The sequence below is a fragment of the Phytophthora ramorum genome (assembly GCF_020800215.1).
Source record: "Phytophthora ramorum isolate Pr-102 chromosome Unknown Phyram_PR-102_s0009, whole genome shotgun sequence".
NCBI lineage: Eukaryota > Oomycota > Peronosporomycetes > Peronosporales > Peronosporaceae > Phytophthora > Phytophthora ramorum.
This window is the reverse complement of record NW_027150655.1, coordinates 302,528-328,649: the sequence shown is the minus strand read 5'-3', so window position 1 is coordinate 328,649 and position 26,122 is coordinate 302,528. Positions and strand designations below refer to the sequence as shown.

Here is a 26,122-nt window from a genome sequence, read left to right as displayed (position 1 = left end):
GATTGGTTGAAATGGAAATTGGACGCTCGGCATTGGCTGAAAAGGCCGGCGCCCTATGACGCACCGGACCACGGCTACGGCGGACCTGCCTGCACTCGCACTCGCTCGATGGGCATGCTGCCGAGCTTTGCTCGCCGTGCTGCAATTGCGTTGCGTGCGTTAGATCGCTGCAAAGGTGGACCGAGTGGGCGGGCGACAAGCATTCGAGCAGCGCCACGGGAATCAGTGCGTGTCGCCTTTGCCGACAGCGGACCATGAGCGATTATACATGTGGTGGCAAGTTGCAGTCGTCTCTCCGATGCAGACTCTTATTGAGGGGGAGCTTCAAGTCAGCCCGTCGGGTGGACCGCACGGAGCGAAACGCGAGTGAAATGCCGGCGGTGGTCTATCCACTTGCGGTCGGCGCGTGTGCTCTTTCTCGGTGGAGGACTGCGTGTTGGCTGAAGGTTTTCTGCTCACAATCCCAAGGATTATCCAAAGCGGCCAGATTTGGGCCCGAGTGATCGCCACCGCTGCAGGGAACACCTTGTTCTCGCAGCGAACGCGCGCTATCAGGTGTATGTCGCTGGCAGAGTGCGTTGCCCCCGCTGAGTCAGCCTCAGAAGAGGCGAATACAAACTGTGCATGCGTCGATCATTTTTGCCGCGTGCAGCTCTGACTTGCAGAGTTGTTCTACTGAATTCTACTACTGTACACACTCATTTACTGGAAGTGGTGCTGCAAACGTATTATCCTAACAAACATAGACTGTTTGTGATTCCAACAATGCTACGCAACCACTACCATGTAGTGACGGTGGCGTGTTAGTACATTGCTAGCGATTATTCGGAGGCATTCCGAACACGATGCGAATGGCACCCTCGTTTTAACAGTACTAACACTGTCTACATTCACAAAATGGTGCCTACAGATAACCTCCAGAATTACTCGACTCCCACGCAACTTCCATCCGCGAAGCGAATAAGTTCCGCAACATCAAGTCAATCTACTTGTGCCAATGGGATTTTGTTTCTGCGTGCAAAACAAATTGTGGCTGCCAGCATGCTCAAATTAATCGAGCATAACGAATGAGTCATGGTCGAATAGAGATATTTGGCCGTTGCAACTCATGGCGTTCACTTTATTAAGATTACCCGTACGCAGTACGATTAAACGCAGTCTCGCGAGCACCTGAAAACCAAATTGTACAATCAGCTGGAAAATTCATGCCGGGGACTACATGTACTCCGCACCGCCATTTGTGCGGAAGGACGCGGGTTCGATTCCCGCTGTGTCCATATTTTTTTAACGCATGAAAACCTCAGTTTATACTTTGTGAAACGGAGGGAGTATTAGAGATTCATGACCCGCATTGAAGACCGCTCGAGTCAGACTAAAGTGACGGAGATCCCAGCTGAAACAATAAAAATAGGCTTAGACGTAAAAGTGATGTTTCGTACGTATTTAGTGTGGCTGTGGTGTGGTGGTGCGACCAGGCCGCTGAAACAGCTCCACGTCAATCGCAATCTCCTAGCCCGACGCCATGAAGACCCGCGGCCTGCTGCTGCTGCTGCTATGCGCGTGCATGGCGCTGCTGTCCTGCCCCGCTACCGCCGCCAAGATGGACGACGTGTCGTTCAAGCCGCCATTCGAGGTCGTGGACACCGAGGGCCGTCGCATGGTCAACACCACGTGGTCACACGGCGGCAACGCGGACGTGAAAAAGCACTTCATCCGCCTCACCACCGACCGCCAGAGCAAGCGTGGCCACCTGTGGCAGAAGAGCCCTGTGGGACGCGACGAGCTGTCGGCCATTCTGACGTTCCGCGTGTCCGGCCAGGGCAAGCGCTGGTTCGGCGACGGCATCGGTTTCTGGATCACCGGCCAGAAGGTGTTCACGCCCGGCGTGAACCACGGTTTCACGGACAAGTACAAGGGTATCGGCGTAGTTATCGACACATTCAACAACCCTGAGCACAAGGGTGGCCACAAGGACGTGAGCGTGTTCGTGAACGACGGCACCAAGACGTATGACCAAATGTACCACGACAAGCGCGCGGGATGCAACGCCGCCGTGCGCTACCATGAGCAGAGCGCCAACTTCGACCCCGTGCACAGCATCTCGCGCATCAAGGTCAAGATCGATAAGACGCGCCTCGTGGTGGAGGTGGACGAGCACGCCTCTGGTCTGTGGGTGGCCTGCCACGAGATGACGCTGCCGTTCAGCGAGGACTGGCTACGCGAGTCTACGATCGGCATCACGGCGTCCACGGGTGCGCTGGCCGACAACCACGACATCATCCGCTTCGACGCGTACACAGACTTCACGGACGCTACGACGGGCGCCGTGGACTCAGAGATGGTGATGAACTCGGTGTCCAAGGACTACAAGAAGTGGATGGACTCGCCGAACTGCGGCACGGACTGTCTGATCGCCGTGCTGCAGAAGGAGCTGTCGAACTTCCGTATCGACGCTGAACACCGCTTCTCCGATCTGAAGGAGAAGACAGAGAATACCGTGGCGAAACTCAAGAAGCAAGAGGGCGAGAACGAGCGCCGCGTGCGCGAGATCGAGGCAAAGGTACGCAAGGGCATCGACTCGTCGCTGGAGAACACCAAGAAGGTGCTGGGCGACGAGGTGAACGAGAAGATCACCAAGCAGCTGGAGGAGAATCCGGACATCGCGAGCGGCGGCTGGAAGACGCCCTTCGCTCTGCTGTTCATTGGTCTGGCTGCAGGAGCTGTGTACCTGTACCGCAAGTACCAGTCGTTGATGAAGTCGCACTTGCTGTAGATCCATCGGTGGGGTCGGCTAGGTTGTCTAGCACTGCGGTGTCCAGACAGCTAGCCTCAATAGTGTCCTAACCAAGTAAACTGCGCATTCACTGTCGTCCTTCCCATCCTGTCAAGGTGGCCGTCACCCGAGTTTCACCATGTGGTCTTGTCACACGTCGCAGATTCAGTCAAAGATCGCTGTGTGGTCCACCCACGATAGTCTGATCCCCTCTCGAAGTAGATAGCATATTTGCCTCATGCGATGTCACGTGTCGGGCAGACAGAGTCACTCGAGCATTTCTGGCTCCTCGAACCGCTTCCTGATGTTTCGCCGAGTCGTGACGCTGCTGTCCGCCGCGGCGCTGAGCTCGCTGGCCACCGTGTCGGCTGCCCCGCTGCAGGCGCTGACCTTCAAGCAGCCGTACGAGGTCGTCGACTCTGACGGCCGTCGCCAGATCTCCGATAGCATCCTGGTCGGTGGCACCACGGAGGTCAAGAAGAACTTCATCCGCCTCACGCCCGACCGCCAGAGCAAGCGCGGCCACATCTGGAGCAAGAGCTCCATGGACCGAGACGAGCTGGCCACCGTTATCACCTACCGCATCCACGGCCAGGGCAAGAAGTGGTTCGGCGACGGCATCGGGCTGTGGTTCACGCAGGAGCCACAGTGGAAGAACGGCGACAACCACGGCTTCACGGACAAGTACTATGGCTTCGGCATCATGCTGGACACCTTCCACAACGTAGAGCACCGCGGTGGTCACAAGGACGTGACCATCCAGGTGAATGACGGCAAGAAGCGCCTGGACGACCTCAACGACGAGAACAAGATCGGTTGCGACGCCGCCTTCCGTTACCACTCAAACAGCGCTAACTTTGACCCGGTCTATAGCTCGTCGCGCATCCGCGTCAAGGTCAAAGGCAACTCGCTCGAGGTGGACGTGGATCCGAACAACACGGGCGCCTGGACAGAGTGCTACAAGGGCAGCCTGCCGTTTGCCAACGACTGGCTCCGTCGTGCGACCTTCGGCATCTCGGCGTCGACGGGCGCGCTAGCCGACAACCACGACATCCTACGTGTGCAGTCCTTTGACCAGGTGAACGATGCCGGCCTGGGTACAGTCGACGCCGAGACGTGGTCGCACAATTACTCGAAGGACTTTGTGTCGCTCATGGAGAGTGACGTGTGCGACCAGTCGTGCAAGGTGACGATCCTGGAGAAGTACGTGACCAACTTCCAGGTCGAGACGGAGCACTGGTTCGAGATGCTTCGCGAGCAGACGGAGAATACCATCAACAAGCTGAAGGAGAAGGAGCGCCAGAACCAGCGCAAGATCCAGGCTCTGACGGACCGCATGACGACCATGATGGAGCAGAAGATCGGCCAGAAGATGGCCGACGTGCGCTCCAAGGTGAACGAGAAGATCGCGACGGAGGTGGAGGGCGAGCTCACGGTGGCGCGCTCCAGCTGGCGCCTGCCGTTCTTCATTATGCTCGTGCTGATCGCCGGCGGCGTAGGCGTGGCCTACCAGAAGTACCGCAAGCTCGTCAAGAGTCACCTGTATTAGGGCCTGCTAGTCGTTGGATGTGGGTCAGTCGTAGTGTTCGCCAGGCGAGGCACCTGGACATGGCGCCTCCGAGTGTAGAGGTTCGCCTCCTTGGGCTTCACGCATAACTGAGAAATAGATACAGGCCAATTCAATCTGTCGTCTCCAGGGCGTCCGATAATACAACTGCAATGCGGCTTAGCAAAATAAGTGCATGGGACCCAGCACTCAATTATCTATCACTTTGAGCACAATACTGTGGTATACTGCCTCCAACTGGAGCGTGCTGCTTCTAGTCACTACTGCTGACTCACAAGACCGTTCACAGCGTCACCGACAGTCTTGGCTGCTCCAAAGCGTCGATTCTCCTTGAAAGAGCTGTACCTCTTCCTCTGTCTCGTACTTAGTCGTGACGTTCAGCTTTGGGCGTCGTGCAGTTGTAACCGGTCGTCTGCCTTCAACTGCCAGCATTCGCAAAACCATGGGGAAGACTGCGCGTGTTGGCGGCTTGTTGCTGGTGTTATCGGCCCTGGCGCTAGGCTTCACGTTCTGGGAGGAGCTGCAGACGGCGCGGGAGACGCTGCAGCTCACGTACACACACCGCTCGCTGAGCGCCGACCGCGATGCGCCGCTCAAGAGCGTCACCGTCTACCGCAACGGATACTCGACGGGCGGCGTGCAGATGCAGCTCAGTGCCGAGCTGCTGGCCGCGCGCACTGGAGAGGGGGAACTGGCTGCGTATCTGTCGCAGTTTGTAGCGGTGGAAGGGCTGCATGAGTCCGTGGAGACCGAGAGCCGCAGCAAGGAGAAGGACTTCGACACGCCTGGCGTCGTGGCGAACCGTGTGTTCAACGGCCAGGGAGAGTTGCTGCAGACTTACGTGGACATTCTGTCGGGTGATAAACTGTATCTGGTGGCTCCGGGACTGCTATTTATGTGGCCCTTTGTGGAGCTGGGTCATCGTGTGACCGTGACGTCTCAGGCCAGCCCTACCAAGGAACCTGTGATCATCGAGTCCATGTCGGAGTCTCCGCGGACATTTCGTCTGCACAACTTTTTCAGTGGTGAAGAAGCAGACAATCTGATCAAGCGCACGCTGGAGATTGACGACCCGAGCAACAAGCTGCAGCAGTCGACCGTGGGTCCGAACGATGGCAAGCACAAGAAGGAAAAGTCCAAGCACCGCACGAGCGAGAACGCATTTGATACTGTATCAGAGACGGCGGTTGCTATCCGCAAGCGTGTATTCGATGTGTTGTCACTTGGAGAGTACGAGGATGACATGTGTGACGGACTCCAACTGCTGCGATACCAGCAAAAGCAGGCTTATATCGCGCACGAGGACTACTTCCCAGTGGGCGCGACCGGTGACTTCAACTTTGACCCGCACAAGGGAGGCTCCAACCGCTTCGCTACCGTTTTCCTGTATCTCTCAGATGTTGCGCGCGGCGGACAGACGGTGTTCCCGCTGGCAGACATGCCTGAGGGCATCCCGGCTGACTATGACCATCCTGCGAACGCAGCTCGCGATTACGAGTCGGCAGGAGCAGAACTATTTGAACCGGGCAGCTGGGAGATGGATATGGTGCGCAAGTGCTCGACGAAGCTGGCGTCGTATCCGTCAAAAGGTGGTGCGGTTCTTTTCTACAGTCAGCGAGAAAATGGCGAGCTAGACCCGTTGTCGCTGCATGGGGGGTGCCCAGTCATATCCGGCACCAAATGGGGCGCCAATCTATGGGTCTGGAACAAGCGGCGCCACGGCTTGGATGTCGATGATAATGATTGCAGCGTCACCTTCACAAACCCGACGTCTCGCGACGTGGGACTTTACTGGTCGGGCACGCTCATGACCACGCTTGAAGCCAATGGCGGCAGCATCGTGTACAATTCGTTCACAGGTCACAAGTGGATAGTCAAGGATGGCGATCGCGTCCTGCTCGAGTTCCTGGTCGATGCCAAGGACGGCCAGCAGCAGTCAGTTTCCGTTCCGCAGTCCGGGGAACAGGCAGCAGCAAAACCGGAAACCAACGCCCAGACCATGACCAATGCGAAGGCCGCTAGCGATAAAACCAAAACCAAGGACGAGCTGTAGAGACCATAACGTCAACACAGTTCGTACTGCATTTTTTTCATCATCGTCAAAAAGGTGCATTTATCTTATGGCATGGTGATCTTCTTGCCTCTATGCAACACGGCGTTTCTTATTCTTGCTGCTGGCGACGAAAACCTTTTCCAGCAAACCATTGCCGTCTCCCAGCGACTGATTCTGTTTGCTGCTGGTGGGCGCCTTCTGGTGGAACGTGCGACGCACCTGCTGCATGACATCTTGTGCCGCACTGCTATGCTGCTTCTTGTCGGCCTTGCGCGCATCCATCTTCTCGAACTGCTTGGATTGGTCCACACGCTCCAGGTACGCCTCGTTCTCCTTCTTGGCCTGCGCGATCTCCATGCGAAGCTTCTGGTCACGGATGCGGTTCTCGTACGCGATTTTCTCGGTCAGGTGATCCCATTTGAAGCCCTTGAGGTACTTGAGGTTCCACATATCGTCGTGGTAGTAGTCGCGCTTGCGGCCGCCGATCAGCGTCGTGTTTAGCATTTTGGCCACGCGCTTGGCTACCTTCTTGTCCTCGAACTCGAGCCACCCCTCTGTGTACTTCTGCCGGCGGTTGCCTCCCGCACTGACGCGCTTCTTGTGCAGTGACTTGTCCTCCGGCACCAGGTAGATACGGTTCAGCTCGCCGTACTTGCCAAGCAGGTGGCGCAGCTTCTCCGGCTTCATGAAGGGCGGCACACGCGCAATGTACACCACGCCGCGGCGCTCCGCCATCTCCTTGAACTGCTCCATTTTCTCCCGGGAAAGCCCGGCCAGCGGCTTGGCCGCAGCGGCCTTCGGCGTCGCGGGATCAGCGTCAGACGACATGAGCTCAATTAGGCTTAGTTTTGACTGGCGACGACCGCACCGTTTCGTGGTCGAGTAACCTTGGTTACGTAACCGCAAACAGTGTGTGGTTACACGGAAAGTTGAAGTGCCGCATGCCGAAGGCAACAGCGGAAACCTTCATGCAACGACAACCAGCACGTCTGTATATTTACCTAACTTACTTGTTTATGGCGATGTTAAATTATGGGGTTATGTGCACTTCATGCAGTACGCAGCAATAGATCGCGTGTGCCTGCCTTAGTGCGTGGCGTCCTCGCCTAGGAAGTCAAACTGCGAGCAGGACGCCACAATCTCCTCGAGCGAGTTGGTGCTCCACATCTGCGGCCATGCGGTCTCGGTTACGGGATCGCTAAAGTCCGCGAAGAACTCCATGAAGTCGCCCTCAGTCTTGGCGCCGAGCCAGGCGGCGCCGGCGTCTAAAGACAGCGTAAAGAGCGAGTCGTCAGCGTCGACGGGCGCGAACGGATCGGTATTGATCACGCTGGCGCCGTCATCGGCCGAGCGCGGCGAGTCCGACAGCTGCTTTACCAGTGTCAGGGCTTCCAGAGGCGCAGGGAAAACGGAAAAGTCCTCCATGGCCACGTCTAATACTGGAACGGAGGGCGCCTCCTCGTGCATTGCCACGACGCTCGTGGACTTTGGCTTTAATGTGTCTGAGGTCTGTGTCTCGAGAGTAGCAGCATTGGCTGCTGGCTTCTTGGAGTTCTTGTTCTTGTTCTTGTTGCGCAGCCCGCGCTGCGCTCGCTCGTGCTTCTGCCGGTACTTCTGCGCGTGCGTCATTGTCTGGCGCGAGTCCTTGGTGCCCACGTATTCGGCAATGGCTTTCCAGGGACCGGACGGGAACACGTCCAGCGCCACGAGGAAGCGTTCGTGCTCCTCACGCGTCCAGGCCTTGCCCTTGTTCTTCTCGGCGGCGGAGCGCGCCTTGTGCGCCGCCCGCAGTGCGCGCGAACTCTTGCGCAGTGCCTTGAGCGCCTGATTGTCGGCAGGCACAACGGCCTGTACGAGTTCCTTCTGCACGCGCTTGGTGATCGTCATTGTGGATGCTTTGCGGCTGGCAAGCTTGTGCTAGCTGGCAAAATGAGAAGTGGCGCAAGGTTCTCTGTGGCAAGTTGCCGAGACCCACACTCACGGCAACGTACTGGTGGTACGCCATATATTTGCCATTATCTTTTTATACCCTATGATATCTGCTCACGAATTCATTCAAAACTAATACAGTTTTAATCTACATAATCTATTCCCTTCTTAATCACTTTGATACATCCGGAATCGTATTATAGGGGTACCCACGTCCCGACCACGAATGTGCGTCAGTTGAAGTGTGTCGTATCGATGGATACACTAATTGGATGATGGAGGTAGAAAGCTTAGAGAAGTGATGCACATGCTGAAAACGTTGACTACCGTTATAAGCAGGCTACATTGTTTCGCAGGTCGTGTCGCTGGTTACACGTGGTTATCGCTTCACTTGTTTTTTGTATGCCTCAAAGAGAAAGCAAGGGAGGATCGAAGTGGTCAATGGGGCGGTAAGCTCCCCTGAGGTGCAAGCCACGTTGCTACGTGCGTATGCGTCGGGGGATGCAGCCACGCCGCACGGTCTAGAAGTATGCTACGGCTGGGGCTGCCGTGCGCGGCATCCTATCGCGCCGTTTCGAGCTGTTGCTGGGACGACATTCACTCACGTCAAAGCCCACTCAAGTCAACGCCGTCCGCGTCGCGCTCCCCTCGTCACCTTACCTTCGGGCAAGAACATGAGTAAGGATACAAGACTGGTGGCAGCTGGTGATCTTCGGGCTGCTTGGTTCAAGGCTGAAGAGTACCCTCGGCGCGTTCGTCAGAACACGCGATTCGGATCGAGTTTACTTGCAACAGTCGCAGACAGAAGCGGCGATGGATACCTTTAGCTAGTGTGGGGATCCTGCCAAGGATGCTTGGTGTCGGACCTGAGAGAGAGATCCATCATCTTGCTGCCGGGCGAAGCTTTCCAACTGGCCGCTCGATCACATCAGCCGACGGCCGTCGCGGACGGACGGTGAAGATTCCCGTCCTCATCCTCCCAGCTGGCCGCGATGACTTCATCAGCTCGGTGCAAGCGCAAGCATGCGAACAGCGAAGCAGCAGAAGACAAGTCAGCAGCGGCAGCATGCAGAGAGAACGCCTAGCGGCGCGTGCCACCCGATTGGCCTCTGTCGGGCCGTCGTGAGGACGATAAAATAGCCACGCTTCAACCGTGTCCGAGTCGTCTGTGCTCTTCGCGGCGAGACATGTTAATTGACGACGCGCAAGCGCTGTTGGTGCCGTCGGTGCCGCCGCAGCGCTTTTGTTGGTACCACGACAGTGGTGTGGCGACGGCGAAGCCAGTGGCTGCTCCACCGCCGCTACGGTCGCAAGCACGCCGCTGAGCCGGAGGCACAATGTCCAAGTTGGCTGCAGCCTCGCGACAAGACGATGACGCCGCGGACACGCACATATCCAGCGTGCTTCTCAAAGTCGCCAACGGTGTGGTGGCGTGGCTGACCTGGTGCTGCTCCAGCGCCGCAGCGTTTTCGTTTTGCTGATGTGCAAGATGAACTCCTTGCCGACTTGTGCTGGCGGAGCGAAGAATCTGCTGGCGCTAGCGCTCGCTCCGTTGCCGAGCCTAGCCTCTGACCCGCCGCGGGTAAACTTGAGGTTGGATCCCAGGCAGCACGAATCGGTTATGGTCGCCGCCGCCCGCGCGATCGAGCGACGCCGTGGAGTGCCTCCAAACCTTGGAGTCCAAGGACGTGTCTATCGGATCCACGGATACAAGGGCGTCTGCGACGTGCTGCAAGGGGCAAGATAGAGCGGGCGTGCACCAGCGAGGAAGTGCTCGAAGCGCCACTGCCGCAAAGAGGACTCGGCTAGCGGTCGCGCGCAAGCATCGTGTATCCTGCGTTGCCGATGAGATTTTGAGATATGAAGCCTCGGAAGATCTAGCACTTGCAACGAGTCCGGCAGCAGCAGGCTATTATCAGGCTCGGCTCGTTCGAGGTGATATGGCTCCAATTACCAACTGACTTCAACTCGACCGGACTCCGCGGACGAGCCGGCCGACTCGAGCATCTTCGGAGTCCGAAGTTTGGACTGCAGTGAGCATTGTGAATGGTGGATTTGCTCGGGGCTCTCAGGGAACGCGTCATTTCGTGCGCAAAGCCTCGATTATCGCTGGGTAAAGGTTTCTGGGGGTCCAGGCTATGTGAGGAGCGCTTTTGCTGGCAGGAGCAAAGTCGCTGGTGCTGCGGGAAGGCACTGCGTTAAAGAGCCTTGGCGCCGTGCATGCAGACATCATCTTGATTGCGCGGGCCGTGGCAACGGTAGCACCGGCACGGGGCACCTAGTATTATACTACTGCTGCAGCTGCAGTTGTTGTTGCTGTGGTGGCAAGGGTGGTGCCCACGGCGGCAGTGCGTGAGCGCCGCACGTTCATCGAGCGGTGCAATGGCAAATTGGCCAGGGCGCCGCTGATTGGCCGTCAACTTCAACCGCGCCGCTTCGTGCGCGCCCGGTGCTGCGCTGAGGAGTCCGGTCAAGCACTGAAACGCTGCTGAACCCATCTGACGATTCGTACCTAGACGGGGTTTGGTGCGCTTTTGCGGCTCAAAGCGCGGCAAGGCTCTGACGCAGCGTTCCAGTGCACCGCTGAACCGCGGGGCTTCGAGCGCGAGACATGAGTGCATGTTTCCTGCGCCTGGTGGCCGATGATGTTGCTCTGGTGCTCTGCTATTAGTTGTCATCCCTGCGCTAGTCTTCACCTTCGCCTTGGTGCTGCCGAGTGTGTGGACACAATTGCTGGCCCGAGTCCGCCTTCGAAAAGCTGGTCCCGTTCGAAATTGTTTATCGTGGGACGGCCATCGGCCAGGCGTGTAGTGGCCGCGAAGGCGAACACGGATCATGAGCAGGTTCGCGTCGGCATGATGAGGCTCAAAAGGGCGGCAGGTCGTTGTCTTCGGTGCCTACACGAGGGGATACCGCGGCGGCATAATGAATCTGAGTGCCCGCGACGGGGTCCGATGGCGTCTCGTGAAGAGGGGGCGCACGGTACTCTCGTATGGCCGTAGAGTGCGCTCTTCACTGAAACCAAGCTGGGACACTCGCCTGGAAAATGGAACACAAAACGGGAGCCGCGACCGCGGGCAATTCCTCATCTAGTGCTCAGCAATCTCCCGCGGCGTGCGCGCTATCTCGTCGCTCGGCGCGCGGGCCGGTACTGCAGCTGCGTGGTCCTGGCCGCGCTATCCTCTTCCTGGGAGGGCTCAATTCGCGGGCGGCGGTGCGCTAATTGCCTCACTTATGGGTCGCGCTGTTTAGCCTCTGGCCACGCGCGTCATCTCTCCTCGAGGCCGAGACTGTGATAGGCACGACTCGGGAGAGGCGCGAGCGACAGGGAGCGCATCCGAAGGGAGCGCTGGCAGACGCCCGGAGCGGTCGATCTTGTGTCAGTTGAAGATCTGCGTCGCGCGTGGCAAGTGCTGGGAAAAGCGGGGAAATGTCATTCACCAACATGGTCGAGAGCGCCGCGGCGGCGAGCGAGTGGACGCAGCAGCAGATGGAGGAGGCCAAGCCGGCGCCCGAGGGCCGCGGGCTCTGGTCGCCCGAGGAGCACCGCCTGTTCGTGGACGGCATCAAGCTGTTCCCGTCCGGGCCCTGGAAAGACATCGCCAACCACGTGGGCACGCGCACGGCGCGCCAGACCATGACCCACGCGCAGAAGTACCGCCAGAAAATCGCGCGGCGGCTGCGCAACGTGCGCATGAGCGGCAAGCACAACCTGCCGTTCCTCATGGACCAGTCGTCGCGCTTCAACGCGCTGCTGAGCAGCGACGAGCAGTTCAACGACTCGATCCTGGCCACGTCGCTGGCCATCGCGGCCGAGCACGAGCTCGACCTGCTGGGCGAGGCTGGCGACGGTAGCGCGTCCCCTGTGCAGATGCAGATGGAAATGCAGATGCAGCTGCAGATGGGCATGAATCCCGACGCCGTCCAGGCCAACGTCATGGACATGGGCCCCAACAACACGTTCCAGAAGCAGCTGCCCCTGGCAATAGACTTCTCCTCCACGGAAGGCAATCCGTACTACCTGGATGGCCCGTCCTTCGAACCCAGCGACATCGAGTTCGACAAGTGCATGGACTTCCTCATCGAGACCTTCCACCGCGAGTCCTGAGCGGCCACTGTCGCCTTCCGGCCCCCGGAATCGAAGCGTATTTATTTGATGAGACCCGGTGGGGCGTCGGACACAGGAGGGAGGAGTACTAGAGTGAGACCAGCGAGCGATGCGTGTTGGTGTGTGCCTCGCGAGCGAGAGAATTGTTAAAAGCAGAGTAATATATTATGGTAAAGAGCCGCCCGTTTTGAACGAACTCCTTGACGTCTTCTTGCACGAGCCGAGTGCTGCATGCCATTCAGCGTTTGGATCCGTTAAAAACTTCAAGGTGGCCTAAGATACGCGTGTCAACTCGGACTCACATATGCGTCGGCCGTTGGTTGCCAACCGTTCGAGGCGGTCGACCGACATGCCGAGGAAGCGGCCGCCTTCGGCTGGATAGCGCGGGAAGCCACCAAGCTTGTCTGCAGACGGGAACGCGGTCTTCGCGGCACGTTCTCGTGCACGGAGATTTGCGATCAAAAAGACAAGGGCCCGCCATGCAGCGCACGCAGGCATCGTTTGCCGTGTCCAGTTTTGCCGGCGCCGATCTTTGTCGAGCAGGCAGGCGTTTGCCATCCGTGTGCACTGCCGCGACAGCCAGGTATCGACAATCCCGGCCGTCACGATAGTCGCGCGCTGTCCGCAGCTGAACTTCCGCGCTGGCCACTTGACGTCAAGTGGCCAGAGCGGTAATGCGAGGTATGGGGCTCATGGAACACCAGGCATGAGTCATGCGTATTGCGAGCGTCCAGCCGCAATATCGTGTAGAAGGCTACACAGTTGACGATCGAAGCGCACGACCTCCACGGTCATCGCCGCTCGGGGCTTCTTGCCGCCACGAGAACCGTACGCTTCGGTGCCGAAGATGAGCCCCGAGCGACTGACAGTGGGCACCGCCACCACGTTCGTGGCTCGGCGTCCGCTGCGCCTGAATTTTTCAACATCAGCTCTGATACGCCTTCGACGAGCTCTCTATCGGCAGTGGCAATCTCCTATCGCCTGCAGCTCAGCTCACTCGACAATCGGCGCCGCCCTGAGCACACCCGAGACCCCGATAACGCACCAAACTGCAACGACTACAACGACTAAATAAACAGTAGCCATGTCCTGCTCAGCTGCCACCACAGCAACCAAGACGCGCCGTAAAGGCGGCCGGCCTCGTCTCAGTCGAGAAGGTGAAGGCGTCTGGACCTCCGGCGAGCACATTCGCTTCCTGGAGGCCCTGCAGCTATACCCGCACGGGCCCTGGAAGCTCGTGGCCGCCTACATTGGCACGCGCAGCACGCGGCAAGCCATGACTCACGCCCAAAAGTACCGCCAGAAGATCGAGCGGCGGCGACGAGGACTGCGTACGGCGCAGGCCAAACGCCCCAAGATCCAGCCCACGATTCTATCCACGCCGGAGACGGTCGAGCACGCGCCCATGATGAGCTTTGAGCAGTTGATAACGGCAGAAACTGAAGAGACCTGGAGGCAGGCGGTTGACTGGCGGCTAATGGAGCCCATTCCTTTGACGACGACCAGCTCCGTTGTGTGCACGGAGGAGCCCGAGCTGCCCTGGATCGACGACTGCCTCGGGTTCTTCGTTGACAGCTTCTCCTCGTGATAGATGCAGTCGGGGTGGATATGGATCGCTACACAAAACATGTTTGTACTTGAATATACGCTACACGCGCTCAATCTCCCGTGCGGCTCGTGTCCGACTTCTTGTGTTTCTAGTGCCGGATATGCAGTTAAGGTCGTCGATACAGATGCAGCAGTTGAGGCCGAACTCGCAGCAGCAGCTTGGGTCGGCCCCTCCTCCGCTTGCGAGCATGAGCACCAGCAGAGAGGAGAACCCGAGCGCGACGCCGGCAAGAGCCACCGAGAACAGGAAGCTCAGCACGATGTCGGTGTAAATGTAAATGACGCCATGCGCGAACTCGTCTGCGGCAATGACGTCGAACATGCACGTGGCGTCCCATGCGAACCACCCCAGCATGATGAACTGGAAGGCCAGCGAGTACCCGAACGCTGCACTCGTGACAAACTGAGTGCCGTAGATCATGAACAGCAGGGCTGACGCACTCACCACTGCTGCGAACGCCAACGCCCCAGCAATCAGAGGCGATATGAGATGGCACTGTGGAATATACCCGTCTGTATCTCTCAGCCGGACACTAACCAGACACACCATGAGCATTACCCACGTGAACGTAGCGCCGCAGTTGAAGAAGCCGATGTGCGTGTCGAAGCTCACGCCCAGACCCACGAAGGTGGCGGCCTCTGCAGCACTAAACCACAGCAAGACCAGTGCATTGACGTACCGCCTCGTGCGGTGCACGTACAGGACCCCGAGCAGCGTGAACGTCAGCACAGCGGACACACACAAGAGCAAGGGGTTGTACTTAGTGAAGAATGGGATCACTCGGTCGCGCACGGGCGGGTAAAAGGTGGCCAGGCCGACTGCGACCCAGACTCCGAGAAGTTGCAACGCCAAGACGAGCAGCAGTTTCCTGCGGAAGGCGGCTTGAGGGCCTAACGGAAGCGAGGTGCTCACATCCAGTAGCTCCCCAGAGACGTACCCCTTGTGCCAGCTTTCAATTCGCCGAGAAACGTAGTCTGGACGAGTTGCAGACGGAAGCGGTAGAACGGGAGTTGCCAGCTTCTCTCGCGCATTGATTTCATCTATGCTGTTGGTCAGATCGAGGAGCACAAAGTCAACATCTGAGTCCCGAGTTCTGTCACCAGTAGGCAGCGCCGAGGGTACGGAAGGTGCCATCTCCACAAGAGTTTGTTAACTTGGACGCCAATGCACACGCTACCCCTCGAGCGATGAAGAGCCTTTGACTGGAAGCTGGACGTTGCAAATGTGTCGAAGAGTTGGGGTCACCACGCACGCTTAACAAGTAGGTCGGAAGAACGACGAAACGGAGCGTGAACGCTAGTGGTAACGCGATGGTGGATACTGAGGACAGGCAGTCCGAGCTGAACCGTAACCAAGTGCTGCATTAATCCGTTGCTGCTCGTAACGGGTGAGCAGATTCACAGAAGAATGCACGTCGCCTTGAGTCTGCACGTCCAAACGCCTTAGTTGGTCGAGCCTGGTCTTGCATGGGATTCACCAGGCTCAGTTTCCTCATCGCTTTCGCCTAGGCATTCGATAACGTCTCCCTGCTGTGATTGCTGGGCGCGCTGAAGCAAAGCCCGCAGCTCCATGTTGAACGCATTGGCTACAACACCTGGGAGTTCATGGTTGCCTAGTGAAGGAGAAGCCGGAGGTGGCCGACGTGGTCGCGCACGTGGAGGTGCACGAGGTAGCGCAAACATGGCATCAGCTGGAGGAGGTGGCGGTGGCGCTCCATGTTCTGCTGCTAGTAGTGGTGGAAAAGACACTGGAGGGTCATGGTCGACTTGTTTTGTGAGACCTGGCTGTGCGTGGGCTTGACGATGTGCCAATACGTCCCGCAGTTCACGCACGAAATGTGGTTTTGCTGCTGAGGATGCAGTGTCTGCCTCCTGTTGATTCAGCAGCGCCTGCAAGTCGAAGCCTTCGTCGCCTGTGCTCGTGCCAGTGAAGACGACAGTGCAGTCGGGGTCTTCAGTAGTTGGGACTGACGCTGAAGGTAAGGCAAGTGAGGCAGGTTTAGACTCGTGACCATTGTCCGTCTCCGTTTCGGCTACATCGGAGCCTTGAGCATCGTCTCGAACTGTCAGTACACTCACGGCGTTGTCGTAGCTGCTCCACGCTTCCTGTAGTTGTTGAACCATAGTTTTCATCACTTCGCGGGAGCTCAATAATCTTTGTGCCGCTGAATCTGCAGGCAAAACATCATGCTGAGCTGCGATCACCAGCGCACCAAGTGTCTCGCTCGTGGATCGAAGCTCCTGGAGGTGGGTAGCTACGCTTTTCAGATGAGGATAACTTGCGGTGGAAGGCACTACTTGCTGCTCGGACTGCTGTCGCTCCGAGTGATTCACTCCAGAAACGGAGGTAAACATTGACTCAGGATCGCGTGTTGTGTTCCACGCCTCAAGTTCATCGGCCCATGTGCCCAATGTGCCAACCAACTCATCTACTCCAACTCGTTGTGATCCTAACAAGCGAAACAGGTTCCCAGCGTCACCGCGAGATGAACAAGCACGCGCCAAGTTTCGTACAAGCACTGTGCGTACCGCAGTTTCCAGCAGCAGGATTGCTCGGCTGCGCTGCTTTGCAAGCGCAGTGAGCAGCAACGACGGTGCTTGCTCGTCGACGATGTCCTCTTTAGTGGTGTCTTGAGATTCTGCGCCGATTTTCATCGCGTCGTTCTGCACCACAGCAGTGGCTCGTATTTGCAACTGATCGTTAAATTTTCTCAACCTCCTTCGTAGCGGCACACATCGAAACTGTTGCTGGGCAGTGAACACCGCTGTATCCTCTTCACTACCATCGCCAGCACTAGTTTCTGCATTGTTCGCTTCCAACCGACCGATCGGTGGCAGCAGACCAGTCCCCAGCCGATACCCTCGACTCGCCAGCTCCGCGCGCTTTACCAACGTTAGACTGTCACCGTACACATGGTTGAATTTCCCCAGTGCATCCACAAATTCGCTTAGCGAGGCTACAAGCCGCCCGGAACGACGCGTATACCACGCAAGCAGCAGTCGTGCACTCAGCTCAAGACCCAGCAAAGCGAACACAACGAGTGCGACGACCCATCCCATCGTCTGCAGCACAACTACGTCTCCATTATCTGCAGTGGCCATCACTGCAGCCGCCACCGCCACAAAACCACCCCCAATAACCGCCACGAATCTACGGACATCGTCAGCAGCACCCACCTCCACCCCACTCAGTAACTCCTGCAGCACAACGCGTCGCTTCCATTGTCCCCCTTCAGCCTCACACTGAAGCTGGTTCAGCACTGCCACATCACTGCAACCCACCGCCTGCTGCAGTTCCTCGCTGTCCACACAAAATTCTGTCACTCCACCACTCTGTCAACTCATTCGCCTCAACTGCGTCTTGCTCACCGGATCGTCGGGTGGATGTCACACAGCTGTGGAACCAACCGCCGCACTACCAGAAGCTCCACGCGCCGACACAGCAACGCAATCAATCGCTCGCAGCTCCAGCGTCCTGAGACTCTTGGCAGTTGACGTCGCGGACGCTTCTTGGGCCCCGGTCGAGTCGCCGATAGCAGCTGCGCGGCCGATGTGCCATCGTTCTCGGCGTCTAGTTCTGCGTGCACACAAGCGGTTATTATAAATTACTCTGGCTCTCGGTGTTCACGCGCGCTCCGCACCTGCCAGGTACTGTCCTAAAGGCGAGCTCGCAGCCACCGCGATCTCCATTTGTGCGTCATTAATTTTGTGCCTTCGCTGCATTTTATGCTCCTTACTAGATAAACATACATTCTCCTAGTGTGTCATGTCATGTAGGCCACATATTTTGTGATCTTATTTTTCCCATTTGCGCTTTCGCCGCGTGGAGATCCAAGCAAAATGACGTGGCGACCGACGCGTCTGCTGCTGTTATGCGTGGCAGCGCTCGCCGTGGGAGGCACGCACGCCGTGGACCGCAGCAAGTTCCGTACGTGTGACAAGACGCAGTTCTGCAGCAAGTTCCGCAACGTGGCGCGCGAGCCGCTGCCCAACAGGTTCCAGGTGCGACGCGACAGTATCAGATCGGACTCAGATGCGAACCTCGTGCGCTTCCACGTTGAGGACGCGGCCCAGAACGGCGGCCTCGAAGGCTCACTGGCCTTCGTACTTAATGAGGACAAGGCGCGGCTGCCCGCGCTGCGCGTGCGGCTCAAGGAAAAGTTCGAGGATCCGCTCGACCCCAAGACGCGCTGGGAGAGCGCCGACGTGCTGACGGCCGGCGCGCACGAGACGCGGCCGCTGCGCCAGCTCACGGCGGCCGAGGCGGGCCTCAAGACATTAGTGGACGAGACGCAGGTGCTGCTGTTCGCTCCCGAGGGCCATGGGACGCCGCAGCTCGTGGCGGCCTTGAAGGTGGCCGATGCGTTCGGCGTCGACCTGTTCCTGGACGGAGACAAGGTGGTGGCCACCAATGGTGACGGCCTGTTCCACTATGAGATTCGCCAGGACCGCGCGGACGCCGAAGCGCAGGCCGGATCGGCCGCGGACCAGGCGGCCGTGGACGCGCACGAGGGCAAGACCATTGTGGACTACGGAGAGGACGGACTCGCCATCTACGACGACGGCACGGTGCAGAAGAAGGAGGAGCACTCGCCCACGGCCACGGCCACGGTCGGGGTGGACGGCAAGGTGGAAGGATGGGAGGAATCGTTCGGCGGACACACGGACAAGAAGAAGTTCGGCCCGAGCTCCATTGGACTCGATGTGTCGTTCTATGGCTCCGCCGAGTCCCCGCGCACGCTGTACGGCATCCCCGAGCACGCGACGGACTTTGCGTTGAAGGACACTATTGAGGCCGATGAGGAAGGAGAGGGAAAGAGGAAGGTGGTGACCGACCCATACCGGTTGTACAACCTGGATGTGTTTGAGTACGAGGTGGACAACCCCATGGCCCTGTATGGTGCGATCCCTGTGCTCGTGGCGCCGAACAAGCACAACACGGTGGGCATGTTCTGGAACAACCCCAGTGAGACGTTTGTGGACATTTGGACCAACGAGGACGCGCACAGCAAGTCGAGTCACTGGCTGAGCGAGTCGGGAGTGTTTGATTTATTCCTACTGGCGGGACCTAGTAGTGCGGATCTGTTCTCGCAATACACGCTGCTAACCGGACGCGCGCAGTTGCCGCCGCTCTTCGCTTTGGGGTATCACCAGTGTCGCTGGAACTACAAAAACGAGGTCGACGTGGCCCGTGTGGACGCGGGCTTCGACGAGCACTTGATCCCGTACGACGTGCTGTGGCTGGACATTGAACACACGGACGGCAAGCGCTACTTCACGTGGGACGAACACGCCTTCCCGACGCCCAAGGACATGCAGGAAGGGGTGGCACGTACTGGCCGCAAGATGGTGACGATTATCGATCCACATATCAAGGTGAGTCAGTCCAAGGACAAGGAGCCTTACTACATCCACACGGAGGCGGAGGAGCTTGGACTGTTCATTAAGGACGAACAGGGAAACGACTTTAAGGGCTGGTGCTGGCCAGGCGAGTCATCGTACGTCGACTTTACGTCCCCCAAGGCGCGTGCGTGGTGGCGCCACCAGTTCCGCTACGAAAACTATCAGGGCAGTACGAATCACCTGTACACGTGGAACGACATGAATGAGCCATCAGTCTTCAATGGTCCCGAAGTGTCGATGCGTAAGGGATGCATGAGCCTTGCGGGTGTTGAGCACCGCGAGTGGCACAACATGTACGGAATCCTCTTCCAGAGATCAACGATGGAGGGTCAGCTCGTTCGCCAGCAGCCTCCTCCGGAGCCGCTTTCGGCGTTTGCCGAGGAGCTGGTTCTGACTTCGGATATGCGGCGTCCGTTTGTGCTTTCTCGAGCATTCTCTGCCGGCTCGCAGCGCTACGGTGCGATCTGGACGGGTGACAATACGGCTGAGTGGGGTCACCTGCGTTATGCTACCAAGATGTTGCTGTCCATGTCGGTAACAGGTCTTACCTTCGTTGGTGCTGATGTGGGCGGATTCTTTGGCAGCCCATCGACCGAGTTGCTTACGCGTTGGAACCAAGCCGCTGCATACCAACCGTTCTTCCGTGGCCATGCGCACCACGACTCTCCTCGCCGCGAGCCTTGGGTGTTTGGGGAGCCGACGACGTCGCGCATCCGGGCTGCTATTCGTGAGCGTTATTCGCTGCTGCCCTACATCTACACGCTTTTCCACGCGTGCAACGCGCGTGGTATGCCTGTCATGCGCCCGCTGTGGGCGCACTTCACTCAGGAACCTCAGAGCTTCAGCGAGGAGGAGCAGTACCTGCTAGGCGACGCTCTACTCGTGAAACCAGTTGTGGAGGAAGGTGTAGAGGCCACGCACGTGTTTCTACCGTCCGACAGCGCGGACGGCAAGACGGTGTGGTATCAGATTACTGACGGGTATAAGCGTTTCTTCGGTGGTAAGACACACGAGAACGTTCCTGCGCCGTTGGACGCGATTCCGGTGTTCCAACGTGGTGGTACTATCCTGCCTCGCAAGCAGCGTGTGCGTCGCAGCTCGGAGCTCATGCGCGACGACCCACTTACGCTGGTGGTGACGCTGGACGAGCACTTGGCGGCTCGTGGTGAGCTCTACGTCGATGACGAGCGATCGCTAGCCGCAGAGCTGGAGGGCGAGGGTACACTGGTTTCGTTCCAGCAGACCAAGGATGGGCTGCGATCGACGGCAACAGCCGCGACTAAGCAAGGCAAACGCTACACGTCGCTCATGTGGGTGGAACGCATCGAGGTGTACGGTTTCCAGTCGGAGGGCAACCTCCCCAAGCGGGCGCTAGTGGGGGAGCGCACCGTGGACTTCCAGTACGACGCCGCTAGTGACCGTCTTGTGCTGCGCAAGCCGCAGGTGCTGGTCACGGATGACTGGGAGCTCCGCTTCGCGTACGATCAAGCTCTCGAGTAATCAGTCGATCTCGGGGTGCATTCAAGTGGCCGAGCAGTTGTTGAAGCTCTAAGGGTCAGATCAGCAGGTGAGCAAGCCCGCAGGTGAGCCATCATATGCAACAAGTTTGGGTTTCGTCTAATGACGCGGCAGAACAGAGCTAACACAAAAGTCCAATAAATTCCAAGATGCTAGGAGTCGAGGAACTCCTGCATTGTGAGTGTAGTTCGCTAGTTAGCATTGCGTTGGGACGATCGATGGCATTTGTCATGGTCCTCGATTCGGATCCATTCAGAGCAGGAACAAGATCACCGCAGACCATCCATGGGTTAACTATTATAGCATGGCAAGCTTGCGATTAACAGAGTCCCTGCTGTCCGGTGGAGTTTCATGCCTCGACTTTTTAGTGTTAGGAAAGGACGCTCGTTACTCACGCACTTCAACTTCGCTCTGTTCGACCTTGAAAGTTTGCTGGACTCGAGTGATATCGAGCTCTGTCGACGCTGGTTTCATGAATGTCGCGCTCGCAACGGCCTTTGCCGTGCGAGTTCTAGACACGAAAGGCAGAATCTGCTCTAGCGTTGGCTGTGGTTGCAGCAGGGCGAACACCCACGTGGAGATCAGTCGTCCTGATCAACCATCTGCGCCTGTATTAGCGTTACGTTGGACTTGCGGCAGTACTCGCGTCCTAGAGACTCGTACCGCAGGAAACGTCTGGTTGCACGCTGCTGCTCTCTCTCACCCGAAAGCCTCACCACGTGCGTCCGGACGGGGAGGAAAGTCCGCTGACCACGACGTCTGGAGCCACTCTCCTGTGCTCGCGCCATACCGGCGTTGTCTGCCTCCTCCCCGACGCTCGTTGCTCCACCTCATTCTCCTTTTCACCCTACTTGAGGCAAGCCTCCAGTCCCCACTCCTTGTCAACGATGAAGCTCAGCGCCATCTTCCTCGCCGCCGCCGGCATTGCGTCCTCGGTCTCCGCTGCGACGTCCACCGCTGGATCTGCCGCTGCGACGACAACTTCCACCTCGAAGGCCACCTCCGCTCCTGGCACGGTTGCGACGGATGCCACACTGGCCTCTACTAGCACCGCTTCTTCGGCTGCCGCTACGAGGACATCGGCGACTGGCTCAAGCACCACCTCGACCACCACAGCTGACGATGTCTTTGCGAATCTGAAGACTACCAAATACTCTGCGGACTCGTACCACATGCCCGCGGTGCGCGCGGTGCACGCCCGAGTGCAGAGTGACGCCCCGATCCTAGTGGACGGCGTCTTCGTCTCAAGCTTCGGCGATGGCGAACTTGAGGCTGGGTACCTCAGTGCCATGGATACTGTCAACACAGCGTCCGTTGAGGGCTCTCTCATGTACGTCCAGGCGGAAGGTATCAACGTGAACGTCCGCGCAGAGGAAGAGCGGTGCGAACGCAAGACCGGCATGGCCAACATCGTCTTCTACGAGGTGATCATCGTGCAGACGAACGAGACCCTTGCGCAGTTCCAGGAGACCTGGGGCAAGACGCCCGAGTACGGCCCGATGCTGCCCATGGACAGCGGTCGCTGCACTCCGCTTTCGGGTGAGGGCGACTTCCCTGCTGGCTGCCTGCAGTTTAACGGTGACAATGACCAGCCCGACGTTGGCCCGTTTGTCGGCGCTGGCATTAAGGATGACGATGTACGCGCCCCGTACCCGGACAACTACTGGTTCTCCTTCCCGAGCACGTGCCCGCTGGAAGGCTGGGGTAGCAACAAGACCGACGAGTGCCGCAACAGCACTCGCAAGGGCCTGTGCAGCTACGGCGAGGGCCCTGACGGAATTGATTGCACCTTCGCGTACAACATCTTGGGTTGGGTGGCCATCGACGACATTGTGGGAATCACGGCCATCGATAACCCGGACACGGGCTCCACCTACGCCAACTTCACCGAGTGGTGCATGGCCGACTCAAACAACACGGAGTTTGCGGCGGACGCTGAGACTGGCGAGATGACGGAAGGTCTGGCCTTCTGGGAGGACCCTCTCAACTCAACTGCTAACGCTGCGCGTGCAGAGGCTGTGGTTTCCAAGTACGAGGAGACTCTATCCTCGGGCTCTACTCAAATCGAGGATACTCTGGTCAAGGCGTTCCGCACGCTGCCCACCCCCGATGAGCTTGCTGCTACGAACCCTCCGTGCTACGAGACGGTGGAGGCTTGCGGATCTGGCAACGGATGCAAGCGTGTGGGTTACTCCCAACTGTGCACTGAATGTGATGCGGGCGAGGGTTGCGCCACCAGCGGCAGCGGCTTCGTGTACCCGACGCTCAAGAAGGCTTACACGACGCTCTCGGAGAACGAGACCACGACCGACTTGGGCAGCGCTGCCGGCAACAACAACGCCGGTTCTGGGTTGACTGCCGGCTCAAACAGCTCCAGTGCTGCTGCACCTCTGACCTTCACTGCTGCTTCCGTAGCAGTCGGTCTCATGACCGCGGTGCTCGCCCTGTAAGCAGGTTAGAAGATGCATCTATCCGATCGAGAGGAGCCTCGGTCAGTGTCCATTTTGCTTCCGAGCTTTTGACTAGTAATAAAAAGGTTTCTGCTGTTTTAGTATCATCCTCGCACCTTGGTAGCGCTATGTTACCCAGAACGCGCAATGCAGATCCGCTGGCGAGTGATGCAAGTAGGTCTTCAAGTGGACACCGAGCTGCTTTGTGCTGACCAGTGTTGGGGGGTAAGAGGTCCTATATTGTCGTCTCAGGCGTTTTCTCCTGGCACAGCGTAGTAGGAACTGGGGTCGAGTCTTTCGTTGTCGGGGCAGGAGCAAGTTTTCTCCGTTTCAGTTTTAGCGGGAGCTGGGATCTGAGTCTCGGTCGTCGTTGGAGTCGGCGTAGCCTTCTCCGTTTCCGTGGTTGTCGGGACAGGCGTCTTGATCGCAGCAGGCGTAGGACCCTCAGTCTATGTCGTGGTCGGAGCCGGAAGAGCAATCTTCTGAAGATGCAGCCCCAGGCGCCAGTCTTGATCTTCCCGCACTCGGCATCCTGAGGAGCCATGCACGTGCAAGAGTTCGTGTAGCTGGGCAGCGTCTCGTGACAGTCAACGTCGCCCTTCGCGGAGCACAGTGATCCAGCAGGCAAGTCACTTCAGAGCTGCTACGAATGGGACCCTCGATGCCTCACCCTCTACAGACACATCGACAGACTCTTTCGTCGTAGCGGCAGGGGTGGTGCTGGTCATCGTGGCAGCCGTAGTAGCGCGCAACATTTCCCTCCAAATGGCGCTCTTTTCGGTACAACAATGTGGCTCTGGAAGAACTCTCCCGGTGCACCACTGCCCAGTCTCCAAGCCACGAAGAACGCCAGGTACAGCAAGTAGATAACCACCAACGGGGCCTCCGTGGCGAATCTGGGAGTCGTGGAGGTGGAGGTGGGCGTGCATGCATCCTTGAGATCCGAGTCGACGACACCAATAGTGGCGTTGTTGTTGCGCACATTGGCCGCGTACGTCCAGAAGACGCTGCTGTCTTGTGGCTCCTCGACCAACGGTCGGCACACTGCAGCTCCTCCGCCAATGCACCCGCGTGCTCCTTGGGCTTGCCAGCAGCCACTCACACACCAACGTTCTGCGAGACGTAGACAAATGCTGGACCCGCGCTTCGGGTCTTTGATCTCATCCACGTGATCGAGCCTGCAAAATCGCTTACGCGGTGCCCACCACCCTGAACGGGTTCCTCGGAGCTCGGAGCCCTCGGAGGCAGCGTGCACCATCTTGATCTGGGACCGTATGCAGGATCAACTTGTCCTAGTGTACACGTGAGACCCGAGTTCTCGAAGTTGGTCACCACGTCGCCTGCGGCACTTTCCCAAGTCGCGAATCATTCCGGTGGGAATTCTGCACTTTCTCACTCGGCTTTTGGCACTGTGGGCTTCTGCTCATTTAACAACTGGATCATCAGAGCACAAGTGACTCGACAGGACCATGACGAACTACTACAAGGCGCACGAGAAGCAGGTGACCGCATTCCCGCGGTACAACGAGCTGGCCGCGGAGCTGCGCACGAGCAAGCAGCAGGCGACCGCGCTCTCGCAGCACAACGAGCAAGTGCGCGTGGAGCTCGAAGAGGCCAAGACCAAGGCCATGCAGCACGAGGAGGAGAGCAGCACGCTCCGCACGGAGATCAAGGCGCTGCAGAACAAGGTGAAGACGGCTGGCCAGGAAAAGCAAGACCTGGAGACGCAGCTGGTAGTCTCCCAACGCGGCCTCTGCTCTAGCGCCTCGGACGAAGACACGGACGACTACGTTGTGCCACCCGTTGACCTCCCTGGCAGCTATCGCGCGCAGGGCCTGCAAGGGGGCGAGTTGGTCGGAGGAAGATACGTTCTCTTTACCAACTGGGGATTCAAGCGCCAACAACAGCGCATGCCTCACTTGCGTCCGATTCCGGAGCGTACGGACGCTGGTGATCGTGAATTGCCTTCGTCGGATGAAATCAAGGAAGCTACGCCTGTGAAGTTGTTGGAGGTCGTGAGTAAGCCTGCGGAGTTGTCGGCGCAGACGCAGGAGCGCCGTGTCCAGAAGCGGGCGTCCGACGTGATCAACGACAGCGACGACATGGATCATTTCCTACGGCAAGTTCGACGACGGCTGGCCTTTTGTATGGCTGGCGATCATGAATCGCCTGCGTCGGATGGAACAAACGAAGCTACGCCTGCGACGTTGATGGAGGTCGTGGGAAAGACCACGGAGATGCCGGCGCAGACACAGGAGCGCTGTGTCCAGAAGCGGACGTCCGACAAGATCAATGACAGCGACGACATGGATACTTTCCTACGACTAATTCGACGAAGACTGGACTCGTGCTTGGCCGATGCTGCAGCGTGGTGGTAGAAGACCACTGTTGGAGACAAATCGATGGAGTGGTTGGCGTGGTGAATTGTTACATTAGCAGGCACTCATTTCTGCCTCTTATCAGCTCTCCAAGGTCTGGAAGCTGCGTGACATGGGACTCACTTCTCCCGCGAGTCAGGTACAGCCGGTTTTCCAAGCAATTTCGACTGCGTCGCAGTAACAAGCGGTGGTGGCAAGACGAAAAAGAAGCTCATTACCCTCCTTTCTCTCCAGTTTGGCGAGCAGAGACTCATTTCTCTCTGTCGTGGCGAATCTCCGTTGAAGGTTTCTGGATGTGGAGTGCTGGGGCTTGGTAGGCCTTACGTGAAGTTGCA

General features: G+C 58.2%; 12 protein-coding genes across 12 annotated transcripts; 8 read left to right on the top strand and 4 right to left on the bottom strand.

Annotated features, from left to right (window-relative positions):
- Positions 1-1,522: 1,522 nt before the first annotated feature.
- KRP23_9831 (VIP36-like protein) lies at positions 1,523-2,773 on the top strand (the record flags this gene model as incomplete). Its single annotated transcript, XM_067895435.1, has 1 exon — positions 1,523-2,773. The coding sequence occupies one exon, from the start codon at positions 1,523-1,525 to the stop codon at positions 2,771-2,773; it is 1,251 nt and encodes a 416-aa protein (XP_067741653.1).
- A 238-nt stretch (positions 2,774-3,011) lies between these two features.
- On the top strand, positions 3,012-4,322 carry KRP23_9830 (VIP36-like protein; the record flags this gene model as incomplete). The annotated part of the gene is made up of 1 exon (XM_067895434.1): positions 3,012-4,322. One exon carries the CDS (start codon positions 3,012-3,014, stop codon positions 4,320-4,322), a length of 1,311 nt encoding a protein of 436 aa, XP_067741652.1.
- Positions 4,323-4,782: 460 nt separating this feature from the next.
- On the top strand, positions 4,783-6,393 carry KRP23_9829 (putative prolyl 4-hydroxylase 3; the record flags this gene model as incomplete). Its single annotated transcript, XM_067895433.1, has 1 exon — positions 4,783-6,393. One exon carries the CDS (start codon positions 4,783-4,785, stop codon positions 6,391-6,393), a length of 1,611 nt encoding a protein of 536 aa, XP_067741651.1.
- Positions 6,394-6,483: 90 nt separating this feature from the next.
- On the bottom strand, positions 6,484-7,221 carry KRP23_9828 (Pre-rRNA-processing protein ESF2; the record flags this gene model as incomplete). The annotated part of the gene is made up of 1 exon (XM_067895432.1): positions 6,484-7,221. One exon carries the CDS (start codon positions 7,219-7,221, stop codon positions 6,484-6,486), a length of 738 nt encoding a protein of 245 aa, XP_067741650.1.
- A 258-nt stretch (positions 7,222-7,479) lies between these two features.
- KRP23_9827 (putative transcription factor) lies at positions 7,480-8,280 on the bottom strand (the record flags this gene model as incomplete). Its single annotated transcript, XM_067895431.1, has 1 exon — positions 7,480-8,280. One exon carries the CDS (start codon positions 8,278-8,280, stop codon positions 7,480-7,482), a length of 801 nt encoding a protein of 266 aa, XP_067741649.1.
- A 3,487-nt stretch (positions 8,281-11,767) lies between these two features.
- Positions 11,768-12,430, top strand: KRP23_9826 (Protein REVEILLE 7; the record flags this gene model as incomplete). The annotated part of the gene is made up of 1 exon (XM_067895430.1): positions 11,768-12,430. One exon carries the CDS (start codon positions 11,768-11,770, stop codon positions 12,428-12,430), a length of 663 nt encoding a protein of 220 aa, XP_067741648.1.
- Positions 12,431-13,514: 1,084 nt separating this feature from the next.
- KRP23_9825 (Myb-like protein J) lies at positions 13,515-14,018 on the top strand (the record flags this gene model as incomplete). The annotated part of the gene is made up of 1 exon (XM_067895429.1): positions 13,515-14,018. The coding sequence occupies one exon, from the start codon at positions 13,515-13,517 to the stop codon at positions 14,016-14,018; it is 504 nt and encodes a 167-aa protein (XP_067741647.1).
- A 60-nt stretch (positions 14,019-14,078) lies between these two features.
- KRP23_9824 (uncharacterized protein) lies at positions 14,079-15,173 on the bottom strand (the record flags this gene model as incomplete). Its single annotated transcript, XM_067895427.1, has 1 exon — positions 14,079-15,173. The coding sequence occupies one exon, from the start codon at positions 15,171-15,173 to the stop codon at positions 14,079-14,081; it is 1,095 nt and encodes a 364-aa protein (XP_067741646.1).
- Positions 15,174-16,467: 1,294 nt separating this feature from the next.
- KRP23_9823 (uncharacterized protein) lies at positions 16,468-17,728 on the bottom strand (the record flags this gene model as incomplete). Its single annotated transcript, XM_067895426.1, has 4 exons — positions 16,468-16,488; positions 16,568-17,339; positions 17,408-17,615; positions 17,680-17,728. 4 exons carry the CDS (start codon positions 17,726-17,728, stop codon positions 16,468-16,470), a joined length of 1,050 nt encoding a protein of 349 aa, XP_067741645.1.
- Positions 17,729-17,878: 150 nt separating this feature from the next.
- KRP23_9822 (Neutral alpha-glucosidase AB) lies at positions 17,879-20,941 on the top strand (the record flags this gene model as incomplete). The annotated part of the gene is made up of 1 exon (XM_067895425.1): positions 17,879-20,941. One exon carries the CDS (start codon positions 17,879-17,881, stop codon positions 20,939-20,941), a length of 3,063 nt encoding a protein of 1,020 aa, XP_067741644.1.
- A 905-nt stretch (positions 20,942-21,846) lies between these two features.
- Positions 21,847-23,409, top strand: KRP23_9821 (uncharacterized protein; the record flags this gene model as incomplete). Its single annotated transcript, XM_067895424.1, has 1 exon — positions 21,847-23,409. The coding sequence occupies one exon, from the start codon at positions 21,847-21,849 to the stop codon at positions 23,407-23,409; it is 1,563 nt and encodes a 520-aa protein (XP_067741643.1).
- A 1,469-nt stretch (positions 23,410-24,878) lies between these two features.
- On the top strand, positions 24,879-25,787 carry KRP23_9820 (uncharacterized protein; the record flags this gene model as incomplete). Its single annotated transcript, XM_067895423.1, has 1 exon — positions 24,879-25,787. The coding sequence occupies one exon, from the start codon at positions 24,879-24,881 to the stop codon at positions 25,785-25,787; it is 909 nt and encodes a 302-aa protein (XP_067741642.1).
- Positions 25,788-26,122: the final 335 nt, after the last annotated feature.